Genomic DNA, 14,418 nt, shown 5'->3' with positions numbered 1-14,418 from the left:
AGGACTGGATTAGATGCTGATGCCCTTACAATGTGGGACTTCGTCCCCACTCCCTTTTCTTGCAGTTCTGGGATATGCATGTTAGAGAGACCTGTACCTTTCACCTCAGGTTCTGTTTATCGCCCATATGGTCATCTCCCACTAAACACCGCCAGTATTTAGATGGATCAGAAAGTGAACAGAACCCAAATCAGAAACCTCTTCCCCCTGAGCTATTCACAGGTGACATTTTCACTGTGTGTGCACGGGGGGTTTTGACCTGTAGCATTTTAAAGGAGAAAAGTTATATACAGTGAAGCTGACTGGACATGAAAACTAGCCAGTACAACTTACAGCCACCAGTGATGATCAGAGTTACATAGGGTTCAAAAATCTAAGTTATGCCGTCACCAGTGAGGTTGGGGTAGCTGGTTTGGATAGTATTTTATTGAAATGACCTGAGTAGCTCAGTTGCTAATCCCCAAATCCAGCTACCGGCACATCAACAGGGAAAGGGGGAACTGACATTTGCAACTAACTTAAATTTTGTAGTAGTTGAATATAAATTATAAGAGGGCTAAACAGACTGACTTAGAAATTATGATTGATTCATATGCTTTTAGTAATTTCTTGCAGATTACGCATTTAACAGAGTTGGAAAAAACTTTGCAGGGTGATGATGTGAGAAATATTTCCTGATAGAATGAAGCCCCATAAATACTACAAAATTCCAAGGGGTTTTTCTGCGGAGATAGTGACTGTAACTATTCAGGTGCTGAGTGAATGCTGATGACCATTTCTTTTTGACAGAGTTGATATATCATCTACTTACATATTTATATTAGAAGGTTAGTGCTCAGCCAGTTTGAGTCTTAACACTGATGGGGGGCAGGTGCCTTAGTCTTGGCATCTAAAATGGTTGTCAGAGTTTAATTGAAAGTTGAGAATACTTATTTCAAAGAAATTTGGGGGGAAAGGGGGGTATTCAGATTTTATAAAGTATAAAGAAGTGTTTTATTAAAACAGGAGGGAAAAAGCTTCTGTAAATAAAGCTACATAAATAGAGCCGATTTTTCCTTTGGGAGGATGTACACAACTTTTTGATATTCGAACTCTAAGCTAGTTTCTTAGAAGATTATTAGGCTCAAACAACATATAGGTAAACTTTAAGCAAAACAATCCCAAAGTTTTAGGAAAAGGGACAGGATCCTCCCGTCTCCCAAATCCCCTCAGGTCTCTGTAGCAATAATATAAAACACCTAGAGGAAATGTTCATATAAAATGTTTAGTTCTAGTTATTTAGCTGTGTCTTAGAAATATACTGTTTTTAAGATTGATGTTCTATATACCAATGTTTGTGGAATGATATTAGTCACATTTTATGAGAGCATTAGCGCTCTTGGTTCTCTGTCGGGGGTGTAAAGTCTTTTAAAGCCAATATTTTAACTGAATAGTATTTTTTCCTGTTGCTCTTTTTCATTTCAATAAATGGATTTTGTGGTTCTTTAAATTGAGCATAAAACATTTAGGCAAAGGTCACAGATTTGATCTTAGTTTTGCTATAATCTTAATCCCTTCCATTGTCTTGCACTTGAGTGCTCTTTGACATAACTGGATAGACGTGGATGGATCAGCAAATCCATTTCTTATGGATTGTCTACTCATCAGATTGTGTGTGCTCTACTGCCAACCAGCATCATCGACAGTAAAGAATGACTACAGAATTTTGACCATATTTGTGTGAATCTGATTGATTAGCAATGAATAGAAAAAATGTTGGAAAACTAATATTTAAAAAATTGTCCTCAGGGGCATTAATTCTTAGTAATAAAGCTAGCAAAGACTTACTGGGTAGAAGATTTAAATGTAACCTTTGACAGAACTCCCTTGGGTTTGCTATCAAGCACAAACATTTTAGCGGTCCAGAAGGTGCCCTCCCTTAAGGTCTAGTGATTACTTACATGCGAAGGTATTTTTTTCTTAGGCTGTGTGCTTGGTTTTTATTACTGAAGAATATTTCCATATCCCAGTAGAGCTAAAAATTTCAGTGTTTAGAGGCTCTAGATTTATAAAGTTTTTAGTTTAAGTTCTTGAGGCAAGATGAAAATTTCCTTTGGAAATTGAACACATAGTTCCTAGTGTACTAGAATGTAAATATAGCCTTGTTATTCATTCTCTCCTTAGATGGGATTATCACTGAATTTCCTTAAGCCAATAGGTTATCTGTTTTCTGTTATAATTCATTTAGGTTAAATGTATAAGTTAAACCTAAGCATTGCACTAGATTATTTTATTAGATAAAAATATCCATGATTCACTTTTTAAAACTAATCAAACACATTTAACTGAAACATTCTAGATTTAATAGTGCGGCTTTTGTTTTTGTAGTTGTCATTTTCTTTTATAACAACTTTTGTATTTTTGCTAAATATTTTAAAATCACGTTTTATATGTAGATCATGTTTTTTCTTACAGTTCCACTATAATTAAAATTTTTCTTTTATGCTGTCTTTGAGATACCTGCAATTACTTGTGTAGAATATAATTTTCACTTTATATCCTTTCATTGTCTTTCTAAGAAACACCTTAGGATATTTGTTCTATCTATGTAAATAGTTAGATTAACAAAAGGGGGAAATAAATTGACTTAAAAGGTTTTTTTTTTGTTGGGGGGGGGTGGTGGGAGGGAGGAGAGAGAGAAACATTGATGTGAGAGACACACACATCGATTAGTTGCCTCCCAAATTGCCCCGACCAGTGGCAGGAATCAGACCTACAACCCAGGTATGTGCCCTTGACTGGAAATTGAACCTGAGACCTTTGTGCGCGGGCCTACGCTAACCAGAGTCTGGCCAGGGCAACTTAGAAAGATTTTTCAATGAGAAGATAAAGAACATACATTTATAACCTAAGGTCCTGAAATGCATCTTACATGGTGCCAATGATGTTACGTATTTACTATTCCTACTGCCTTTGTGAGGAGGGTTCAGTGAAGAAGGAAACTTGGGTGGGGCTAAGGCATGGCTGTATCAGTCCAGCTGTGGGGCAGCTCTGCCTGCTCTGCTCTGCTCCACTGCCCCGTGTTCTGCACTGCCCCGCACTCCAGGCCGCTCTAGCCAGTGTGCGCCCCTAACACCTGGGGAGGTTATAGAAGGAGCGGTGATCTGTTGTGTCAATGAAGTAGGAAGGCAAAATAACCTGGATAGGTTTGTATTAATGCGAGAACTAGGATTATTCAAAACACTTATGTAGATTTCATATTTCAGAACAAGTCCTCGGGAAAAGGAAATTAAATATTTCCCTCATTATAATGCCTGGAATATTTTTACAGAATTATAATTATGCTTTAGATAATTACACTTTATACATTAGGTTGAAAGTCCATAGTGTATCTATTGAAACAGCTTGCTGATGACATCTTGATAAAATATTCTATAGGACTTAAGTTTTTTCCTTGGTTTTTAGAAGGCCTTTTGTAATCATTTTGGTACCTTGCACACATTCCTGTTTTGGAGCAACATTAAAAGCTGGTGAGGGCTTTAAAGTGTCACTGTACAGTATAGTTTACTGTATACTGTGTGTATATGTGCACTCCAATACAGAAGTCATTAGCCACTGGGAAGTCAAGTTGCTTCATTGCACTGGCCACATTGTAAGTGCTTATTAGCAGTCATTAGGAAATTCCATTGGACGTTGCTCATGTAAAGGGTAGGTGTAATTTTATACTGATACAAAATGTTTGGCCTAGCCCATGAATATCAATGCATTGGGGATTTTATAATTGGCTTTTCATGCATTATTGTGTATCCTGAGTTACCTTGAAAACTGGGATACGTGCTTTTTGATACAAACTCTTAAGGTCCTTTAAGAGGTTAAGATAATCCTGATGCATTCTGAATATATTTCTTCACATTTAAAAAGATATGAAATTAATAGTCAAATTATTATTTAATAAAGCTTTGACATGATCTTACAGCTAACTTGCTAAGCCTGTTGAAGAATAAATGAAATTATATTACCTCAGGAAAACACTGGTTGTAATTTTATCTTACGGAAATTTATATTAAGCATCCAAGGTTGCTATGTTAAAGTTCTTTTCAGAATGTGATGTGAATTTGACATGAAATATTAGTGAGATTTGAAAGAAGTTTCATCCTGGGAATAAGTGATGAAGCATTAGGTTACCCGTTTCCACAATAAAGTCTTAAAAAGAAAACAGTGTGAAGATAGAATGTCTTCAGGAGGATGAATTCATAGAGAGGTAGATTCCCTTGCTTTCCAGTGGGGAAGGATTAATTTTATTCTAGAAAAGTTGGAGTTTTCAGAGCCATATTAATTATTTTTTTTTGTGTGTGGCTAATTTATAGTTGGAAATTGGGGATCAGGGTTTGGGAATGGTTGGTAGGTAGATTTCCCCCCACTATCTCCTGAGTTTACGTTTTTAGAATGAAACCCTATTACCAATGTATACCTAGATAGCTATGAGATCCAAAGTAATTCTGACAAGGGTAATGAACAATATTAAGGTCTATTCTATGGGCCTTTTAAAATTATATCAATAATCCTTAGAATTTTAGGAAACATCTGAGGTAGGCCAAAGGAATATAAATTCTGACCAGGAAGTCCCAGCAGTCAGAATTCTAATAGAAACGAAAAGTGAGAATATAAAGTTTCTTAGCTTGTTAGTCTGACTTCTTATAGGCCCCCAAAATAATTCTAATTAGTGTGGGTAATTTATTAATTTGACTAAGAAACTAAGATATTCATTTATGAGATCTACAGCTTAGTAAATACAGAATGAATTCAGTTTAATTGTGCTTTCATTTTAAGATATGTATAAGAATCTATACATTGTGCTACTTTGTAAGAAAGTCTTTAATTTTGTTAAAGAAATAATAGAACTAGGAATGATAGGGTGGTTAAGGGGCTCTGAAGTTAGGAAAAGAAAGGTTAGTAATCCTTATGCATGAGGTAGAATTATTCTGAGTCATACACCCTTCTCTACTATATAGATCTTATTTTGAAAGAAGTCTTATACATAATATACAATGAAATTACAGGTCGCCTTTACTTAGCTTTTTAAACAAATCCTTAGCTGTGAACTTGTTTTACTATCATACCCATGCAGTACTTACTAATTATTTGTACATTAATATAGGGAAACCTTCCCATGACATACAGCATTTTCCAAAAATGAATTTTCTTGAGTGAAATAACTAGGAGATATTAATGGGTTGGTTATGTTGTGTCAGAAGAAGAAAAGTATTAATAACTGGTTAGTTGATACAGATCCACCTGCTCTCTTAATATTAGAACAAAAAACATCAGATACTCACTCACTTGATGGCTTTTTCCTTCTGTGGTTGAGCCTTCCATAAACCTGACAAATTGGGAATTTGCCCTAAGAATTTTCCTGGACATTATGAAAAACTTTTGAAAGTTAAATCATTGTCACCTGCTTAGCATAAAGTCTTTACAAGTAGACTATGAACTTTGAAAAGGACTTAAGACTTTCAAACATGTCTCAACTTTAAGTGTTTTAAATTTACCCCCCCCCCCCCGATTTTTTAACTGGTCATTAATGTACATACAGTGAAAAGAGGTCCATTTATTTACATAATGGGTATTTTGATAAAATTTAGTTCTTAAAACCAAACTGCAAAGCCGCCAGGTGAAGAGACCTGCACAGGAGTAGAGGAAAGGTGATTGACGCAATAGTGATTTTCTGCTTGGTTATTCAAGAACCTTGTTTATTGCTTCTGAAGGTTATGCCGATAAGCAGTTTAAAATGAAAGCTGCTAGTAATACAAAATCGTTCAAAAAATTCTCAGTTTACTGCAAAAGACTTTTATTAGTGAAGGTTGGAGATTTTTAAGTTTTTCATGGAATTTTCTGATTGTAATTGGATACAGAAAACAAGCAGGCAGTCAGATTTTGCTTCCTCTGACACTGTAACTTACCTGAAATCCTCCTTGGCTGCTTCCCAAGGTTACTTTACCTTTTTCAGTCTTCTGCCGACTTTGTAAACTGTTAATAGGTATATAAGACTATGATTTTGTTTTTGATACATAGCAACTAAGTACAGGAGCACTTTTCTGAACTTAGGGGTTCTATTGTAATTTGAGATAATTATGTTTTCTTTCTTAGCCTGTGGACATCTCTACAGCAATGAGTGAGCGGGCACTTGCTCAGAAAAGACTCAGTGAGAATGCATTTGACCTTGAAGCCATGAGCATGTTAAATCGAGCTCAGGAACGGGTATGTAGTAGTTTAATGTCTAAATAAGACTTTTACTAACTAGATTGTTGACAAAATCAGTAGCATGCTGTTGAAATGTAGGTTCTTAATCTTGAAAATCCAAGGGAAAGATCATTTATTTTTTAAAATCTTCACTGGAGTGAAGATATTTTTTCCATTGATTCTAGGGAGAGTGGAAGGGAGGCGGAAAGGTAAGGGGTAAGGAGAGAAAAGCAAAGACACATTGATTAGTTGTCTTTCACATGAGGCCCAAGGGGGTGGGGTGGGAAACAACCTGCAATCCAGTTATGTGCCCTTGACCTGGAATTGGACCTGAGACCTTCTGGTGCACAGGCTGATGCTCCAACCACTGAGCCACGGCCTACTTAGTTTATTTTAAACTAGAGGCCTGGTGCATGACATTCTGGGGGTGGTGGTGGGGCAGTCCCTCAGGGCTGCCTGTGAGGGATGTCCGCCTGCCTGCTTAGGCCTGCTCCTCATGAAGCTGGCAGGCGGACATCCCGCAAGGGTTCCTTAGCACTGCCGCTTCTGGCTGAGCGGTGCTCCCCTTTTGGAGCACACTGACCACTAGGGGGCAGCTCCTGTTTTGAGCGTCTGCCCCCTGGTGGTCATTGTGAATCATAGCGACTGGTCGTAATGCTGTTCAGTCTGTTTGCATATGGGCCTTTTATTATATAGGATGACCATGCCCTAATTAGCTTATTTTAAATGTCAGTGATTTGGTTCCTGGTCCGTCCTTCAGTAAATATTTATTGTGTACTATATGACAGGACTGTTTCTTCAGCAAATAAAATAGGAAAAATTTCCTGCCGAGTTTATAATTTGATTTATAAAAATAGCGCATTGGCCATAATAGGTCTGTGAGATGCAAGTAGTAGTATGAGTTCATGCTTTCCAGTGACGCAAACTGAGCTAAAGAGTGGTTAACTGATGCCCAAGGTCACAAAACTAGTAAGTGAAGAGGGTGGCATTCAACCCAGTCAGCCAGGGTCCAGAGCACCTGATTTTAACAATGGACAGCTTTTCCTTCTACCTTTCTTTCTGTAAGTACTTGTTCATACAGATAGGAAATACATTGCTTGATAATCTTGTGCTATTAATGGGATTCACTGAATGTTATTAAACTACTGCTTCTTTGAAATGTTTAAAAAAAACTTTTTTTAGGAGAGAGTGGGATGGAGGGGGAGAGACGCATGGATGGGTTGTCTCCTGCATGCACCCTGACCAGGGTGGGGATGGTGGGAGCAAGCCTGCAACTGAGGATGTATCCTTGACCTGAGAGGACCTGGGACCCTTCAGTCCGAGGGCCAACGCTCTATCCTCTCAGCAAACTGGCTAGAGCTGGGAAACAATTTAAAATATGTATAAAATCACTATATGGTCTTAAAAATTGAATATCTAAGCCAGTAATACAGTATTTTCAGGAACGAACTAAAACCATTTCTTTTAGTGAATTAAATTGTTAATTCCAGTGGCATTTTAACCAGTTGAGTAATTTTAACTAGGTAATTGAGTCATCTTCTTTTCTTCAGATCGATGCCTGGGCTCAGCTGAACTCTATTCCTGGCCAGTTCACAGGAAGTACGGGAGTACAGGTCCTGACACAGGAACAGTTGGCCAATACTGGTGCCCAAGCCTGGATTAAAAAGGTACATGACATAATGCACACACGAATGTGTTCCAGTAGAAAGCTAAAATTTTTTAGGAAGTGTTTAATTAAAAATGCATTAAGAGGCCAGTGACTCTAAAAAGAATTCATGAGTAAATTTGCTGTGTGTATACTCCAGGATGGACACTGAGGATGGACCGGATTCATGAGACAATGGCCAATGTATAAATACGGCTCAAGGGCCATGGGTTTATATCCTGAGGTTATTTTTATTCTTGCTGCCGCTGGTGGGGCGGGTGGTCTTTTTAAACTGTGTTTTGAATGCTCACAATGTGTCTCAGGTGCTGTTCTGAATATGCCACAGTTCCTGTTGGACTGCTAATCTAATGATTTCAAAGCGGTGGTTCTCAAATGCTTTCTCATCCTGGGATACTTTATTACAGGTTTATTTTTGGTGGATCACTGCCCCCAAGAGCCCTCTACCACCCTCATTGCCATTCCTCTATTCCTCTGCCCTCTTTCCCGACCTTAGTGCCTGCATCTCCTTAAGCTCCCATAGTCCCCAGCCTCCTCCCCGCCCCCCCTCTTGTGATCTTCAGGCCCAGGTCCCCGTGGTTGTCAGCTGTTGGTTACAGCAAGTGGTTGGGAGGCCCCAGTATTAGCACTGCATGTGGTGATTTTGCCGTGGGACTGGAAGGCTCGGGGAGGATGGCTGGAGCGTGGGGTGGGCATTGCTGAAGGGTGAGTGGAGGTGGGGTGGGGATGGAGAACACTATCTGTGGACCACCACTTGGGCCCTGGTGGCCTTTGGTGGTCCACAGGCTCAATTTGAGTACCACTGACCTCATGGAAAAAACAGGACATGAGACCTAAATTCAAGGGAGAGGACGGATGCCTGGTGCTGTGAAGATGGAGGTGCTCCTGGTTTGATTCCTGCAAGGAGACCTGTGAACCCCACCTACGGCTGCCTCATTGTTGGGGGAGTCTTAGGTGGTTACGAAGGGCTTTCTGGAGAAATGTGCTGGGGAAGGATGTGGCTTGCTTGGATGGGGGTGGTGGTGTTTATTTCAGGAGTACGGGCAGCGTAGCGGCGCTGACACTGGGAGGCTGCACGGTCTAATGGATAGGGAAGGTTTCTTTATCCTGCTGTACTGCTGACTCCTTTTGTGATCATGGGCAAGTAATTACGTGGAATCCAGTCTACAAGTGTCACATGAAGGAAGACAAGGCCTTATTCCTGCCCTCAGGGTGGTAATATGACAGGTGCCTGTGGAGAATCGCCATGAGTGCCAGTGAATGAGCTCATTTCTGAGGAAATGAGATGTTGGTTGTTTGGAACTTTTAATCTCATAACATTTCAATTTTGATTGCATTATCTCTGGTGATCCTCTTATTAACAAATTAATATAAAACATAGTTTCACTTTGCCTGCCGTTGTGGGGGATAAGCACTCTTAGTATGTGTATACTGAGTACACAGATTCATTCAAAAGTTACAACTTGTGTCGTTCCCAATATCAATATTGGGAAAAGATGACAATCTGAGATTTAATTAATTTTGGACTAATTATATTACATTTCAAATGTGAAGTGATTTGTGTAGTATTTGGAAAATGGCTTTCATTTCATTGGGAAGAATTACAAAAGTACGCCTATTTCTTTAACAGTTTAATTCTTTAAAACTACTCCATATTTCAGGAAGTGAGACTTGAAACTTACATGAATGTTTTAGGCACATAATAGTCATGTACATTACTAGTTAGAAACTTTTGAATATGATTCCATTGTAAAATTTAGTCTAATATTTGTGTATAATGGAAGTGCTGATCGATAATGCTTCTAAACATACTTCTAAACGTGTTAATTTATAAAAAGTGAATCTTTTATAGATTCAATTGGTTCCCTGAATTTTTAAAAAATTTCCAGTTTTGTAGGCAGTTGACAGATTTTTAAATAAACATTATGTCAATTTAAATCATTTTGATAAATTATCATGCCTTAAAGCTGTGTTCATTGACCAAATTTTTAAATAACTGAAGAAAGCAATGCTTTCAGGAAAACTATTTGTATGTTACTTAAAGAATATTTGCTACTAACATCAAGAAAGGAATGTTTTATTTCATAAAAATGAGGTAGAACATGCGAAAAAGTTATTACGCAACAGGAAAATTTAACACTTATCTACTGCAGACTGTCTATTGTGTTTAGGAAATGTTTCCAAATGCTCATTTGGCTTTTCTTGCCTTGCTACAGCTCAGCGCCCTCTTTGTTAAAAGCCGCTCGGAATGCCTGCATTTCCCTTACACTTTTGTATTTTGTTGCAGTAAATCAGTATAGTCTTAGTAGATAAAGGAGAGTTTTATTTATTTTTAAGTAAACATTTAAGAGTTGTTATTAAAACAACCTTTATTTTTTGAGATGGTATCATTTGGACATGACCTGATGAATACTGTTTACTACTGTAGTCTCATTAATCAGCTTTTTTGTTAACTATATACACCCTGCGGTAAAGAAACATGAATATATCAGAGAATGGAAACAGAATTGGAAACCTGGGTGATTTGGGTATTTGTATGTACTCTGCACAGTTGCCCTATTTTTTAGGAGTGTTTCCTGGAAAAGAGGGGCCGATGAACCTGAAAGTAAGTAAAAGCCATTCTAGGTGTGTAGCAACAAGGCAGTTGATATCCAAGCATCAGCTAACTTTTCTCTCAGTACATCACCACTGCATGGCCTGCACCAAATAAGGAACTGAACCAGGGGTATGTTTTTACCTCCACAGCCGCCTCCTTCCATCAGAGCACCTTGTGGAACTTAATGCCTGTCACACAGTCATTGGCATGCTTCTCCCCAGCATGTAATTAAAAAGCTGGGGGAAAGAATACAGTTTAAATACTGTCAGAAAACAAGATTTAACAATTTTGGTATTAACTTGTCAATACAGGAATGTAATTAATGAATACTATTTCTAGATTTACCAAAAATTTTGACCCCCTTTATTGATAAGTTAATGACATCTATATATTTGCTGGAGAATGTAAATTTAAAATTTAATAACGAGAAATAAAAAATGATTTGGAGATATCACATAAAAAAAAAGACCAACAGTAAAATTTAGTAGTAGTTTGTTGTATGTACATGGACGCCTCAGAGGCATCCCGTTTTTCTGAATGTGTGACAATAATTGACTTGGTCATGCTAATGTCTATACTTGTGCATCTTACGACATTAAGTGGTTTGCTGCTTTGATGGAAATTATGGTTCAGTGGGTTGGATACAAGAGAGATGACTGTTCACAGAATAACCTGTGAACTTTCACCCCTCTGTATGGAAACTTGTTTCAGGGCCAAATCCTTGTAGCTGTCTTCTTGCCCCGGTCAGTGCCAGCCCTACTATTCACAACACTGCTGCTACCGAGGCCTAGGTATGTAAACGTTTAAGGAGTTTTTTAAAAGTCTTTTAACATCAAGCTAGGTTTTAAAGGAATTCAAATTCAGTTTGGTATAATAACAGGTTATTTTATGTGATTGTCTTCCATTTCTTACTGTGTAAATTGATTATAGTTAATTCTTTTGCTTCATAGGGTTTTTCTATGTAAATATTTATACTTACTCCATGGTAGAATGGGGAAATAAAATGGGTGATAACAGTATGCTTCTCCGAACTATTTCTAAAATGACTCTGGGCTTTATTTATTAACTAGGTGCACCTGGGACAATTAATGACTGTTTTAACATTGCCTTCTTTTTATTTTGCAAGCTAAGAAGAGATACCAGTGAACGTAAATAGTGGACGAAAACAGGAGTGTTCTGATTTTTTTTTTGGAGGGGGCTCGAGGGCCACTGTTTTAAAACTGCCATTTATATGCCTTACGTGACTTTCAAAATACTATTATGTTATTGTGGAAAAAGTTAGAACATACACACTACAGTATGTATAAGAAGCATTTAAATGTAACAGCTGTAACAGCTCTAGAAGTAAAATCAGATTTCTTTTTTAAAAAGTGACACTGAGTTGACAGTCACATTCTAACTGTAAAATTGGGACATTTACCTTTCTTCTTTGGACAGGATCAGTTCTTAAGAGCAGCCCCAGTAACTGGAGGAATGGGAGCCGTTTTGATGAGAAAAATGGGTTGGAGAGAAGGAGAAGGATTAGGAAAAAACAAAGAAGGAAATAAGGAACCTATCCTCGTTGATTTTAAGACGGACAGAAAAGGTAACAAGTGTTTTGGGGAAGGTTTATTATACCCCCTTTCACATTCCAGCTTTCATTGTCTACATTCTTTTGATGTCTGTGATCCTGACCTGCAGGCTCTTCTGCTTATACAGATGTGTTTTTTTGGGGGGGGGTGGGGGGGATGGCGTGCGGGGTGAAGGGGAGAGTTTAACCCATTTCCAACAACTTATATAATTATAGGAGGAAACACTAATTTTAGCATTAAAAAGGCAACCTGTGTTAATGTTAGTTGCTAAAAATTATGGAACTTTGAATATATCTGATTAAAATTTTAACTAGATTTTATATTTATAAAGCAGCCATTTTGTTTTGACAGGGAATATATCTTTATTTCTAGAATATTTTTTTCTTAAGATATTTTATCCCACATATTCTTTTTCTTTCCTATTAAAGTGCTGTTTAGTCTCCGCCTTATAAACCCTCTTTTCAGGCTCAGTAATTCAGTTCTTTGGGGTTGGGGAATAGCAGATCAGCTGCCTACAATAGTGCTTTTTTTCACAATGCCCTGAGTTTGGGGCACCTAAGTATAATCCATGGGAATGCCAACTCAGTGTGATGATTGAAGCTTATTTAAGTCTGATTTTTAAAACTCAAATGTATTTTCCTTATTTTTGTATTCAAAGAGATTTCATTGAAATTAATGCAATTACATTATTCTTGATGACCATGGAAACTGAATAGCTCCAACTAAATTTTTTTTTATTGTTTTGCATCAGATTTTCTACATTGCCATGCATGTAGAATAGTGTGTTGCCATTTTATTTCCAACTGGTGGGAGTGTACTGTAATAATGATACTCAAAAATAGCATGGAAATAACGTGACACTCATCCTGTGATGTAGCATTCATTCAGGCTTTAAATTAGGAAAGGGCATTTTGCTAGTTAGTCACATTTTCTTGCTTGTGCAAGCTGAACAGATGATCTGTCCCAAAAAGGTGGTTTATTGGAAGAAAACATGTTGGATGCACTGTGTGATTCCAGGGAGCATTCTCTGGAATTGACAACATTGGTTTTGCACAGTAACAGAGCTCAGCTACTTGGGAAAGGGGGGTTATGCATTTGTGTGTTTGTCTTTCGAGAACACCTCACATTCGATAACTCAGAAAGGGCTTCGTTGTTGGGAGGGGGTGGGGGTGGAATGAACCCATTTATCAATTAGACAGCATTTCTCACTTTTTTACTTGTGTGTGACCTAAAATCCTCACCTTTTGAGGAACATATCTTTTACTGAGCATCATCTTTTAAAGAATGGGCAAACTTTAGAAATCAGTTGCAGTAAATAGCCACTACTTTTTAAACTTACAAAGCAACAGGCCTGGAGTTGTTGATAATGATGGCACTTAATTATATGTATTCACATACTAAATGCTTGTTTTCTGAACAATTTCCAGTACCAGTGTGTATGAATATGTATATTTATATGTTGAAACACAGCAAAATAGAAGTCCAGATTGACATAGAAACTAGGGTAAGGGGGATATGTTGAAGATTTCCTTTGAAGTTTATTTCATTAACATTGATTTTTTTTTTTTTTTAAAGGTCTTGTGGCTGTAGGAGAAAGAGCACAGAAGAGGTCTGGGAACTTCTCTGCTGCAATGAAAGATCTGTCAGGTGAGGGACACTGGGATTCTTCTCACCCATCCTTACTTTCAGTTCGTAATTGGTGTCACAGATGGTGGAGATAATTAATAACTGGCTATTTTTTTCTCTGCAGGCAAACATCCTGTGTCTGCCTTGATGGAAATCTGTAATAAGAGAAGGTGGCAACCACCTGAATTTCTCTTGATCCATGACAGTGGCCCTGATCATCGCAAGCATTTTCTCTTTAGGGTAAATATGAATTTCTGCATTAATTTTATACATTTATTAATTTGGTGACAATGTTAGCGGGTGAGGGATAAGTACATGATCATAGGATTGATATATTATTGGTGGGCTGGGACTGTGTATATGTATAGGTAGAGAGGAGGGGTTTTTAAACATACAAATATGCCTCTTAATATGACTTTTAAAAACCTTATTTTAAAAATACGTTGGAAGGGAAAGTTTTGGGCAAAATTTGGTGAACTGTTTGTTGCCATATTGTAGTAGGAAATGGGGAATTAGAGCTCTCAGGCTTTTTTAGTTTGGAGACCTGCTTTTAATCTGCTGTCTCTTCCCAAATGATTTGCTTCTTCTGGGTTGCGGTTAATGACTTATGTGGTATGGGCTTTATGTTTTAAATTAGTTTTTAGCATTTAGTGAAAAAATAAAGCTAATAGATATTAAAGTTTGATGCTGTTCTTATTGTATGTTTTTCTTGAATAGGTATTGAGAAATGGAAGACATAAACA

At 37.6% G+C, this 14,418-nt stretch overlaps 2 protein-coding genes across 2 annotated transcripts in view; one reads left to right on the top strand and one right to left on the bottom strand.

Moving 5' to 3' along the window:
* SON (SON DNA binding protein) overlaps positions 1-12,010 on the top strand; it is a 31,001-nt gene extending 18,991 nt beyond the window's left edge. The window contains exons 7-10 of the mRNA XM_006753105.2: positions 6,127-6,237; positions 7,770-7,886; positions 11,190-11,269; positions 11,916-12,010. Coding sequence (XP_006753168.1) covers positions 6,127-6,237; positions 7,770-7,886; positions 11,190-11,269; positions 11,916-11,928 — 321 coding nt within the window. The 3' untranslated portion in view covers positions 11,929-12,010. The remainder of the gene's footprint in view (positions 1-6,126; positions 6,238-7,769; positions 7,887-11,189; positions 11,270-11,915) is intronic.
* The window catches only part of DONSON (downstream neighbor of SON), a 14,933-nt gene continuing 10,703 nt past the window's right edge, over positions 10,189-14,418 (bottom strand). Inside the window, exon 9 of the mRNA XM_015560221.1 lies at positions 10,189-10,714. The gene's annotated coding sequence lies outside the window, so the exon portion shown is untranslated. The remainder of the gene's footprint in view (positions 10,715-14,418) is intronic.

Source organism: Myotis davidii, unplaced genomic scaffold (genome assembly GCF_000327345.1).
Source record: "Myotis davidii unplaced genomic scaffold, ASM32734v1 scaffold170, whole genome shotgun sequence".
Lineage (NCBI taxonomy): Eukaryota > Metazoa > Chordata > Mammalia > Chiroptera > Vespertilionidae > Myotis > Myotis davidii.
Note: the sequence above shows the minus strand (reverse complement) of the source record. Positions and strands in the feature narration are given on the sequence as shown.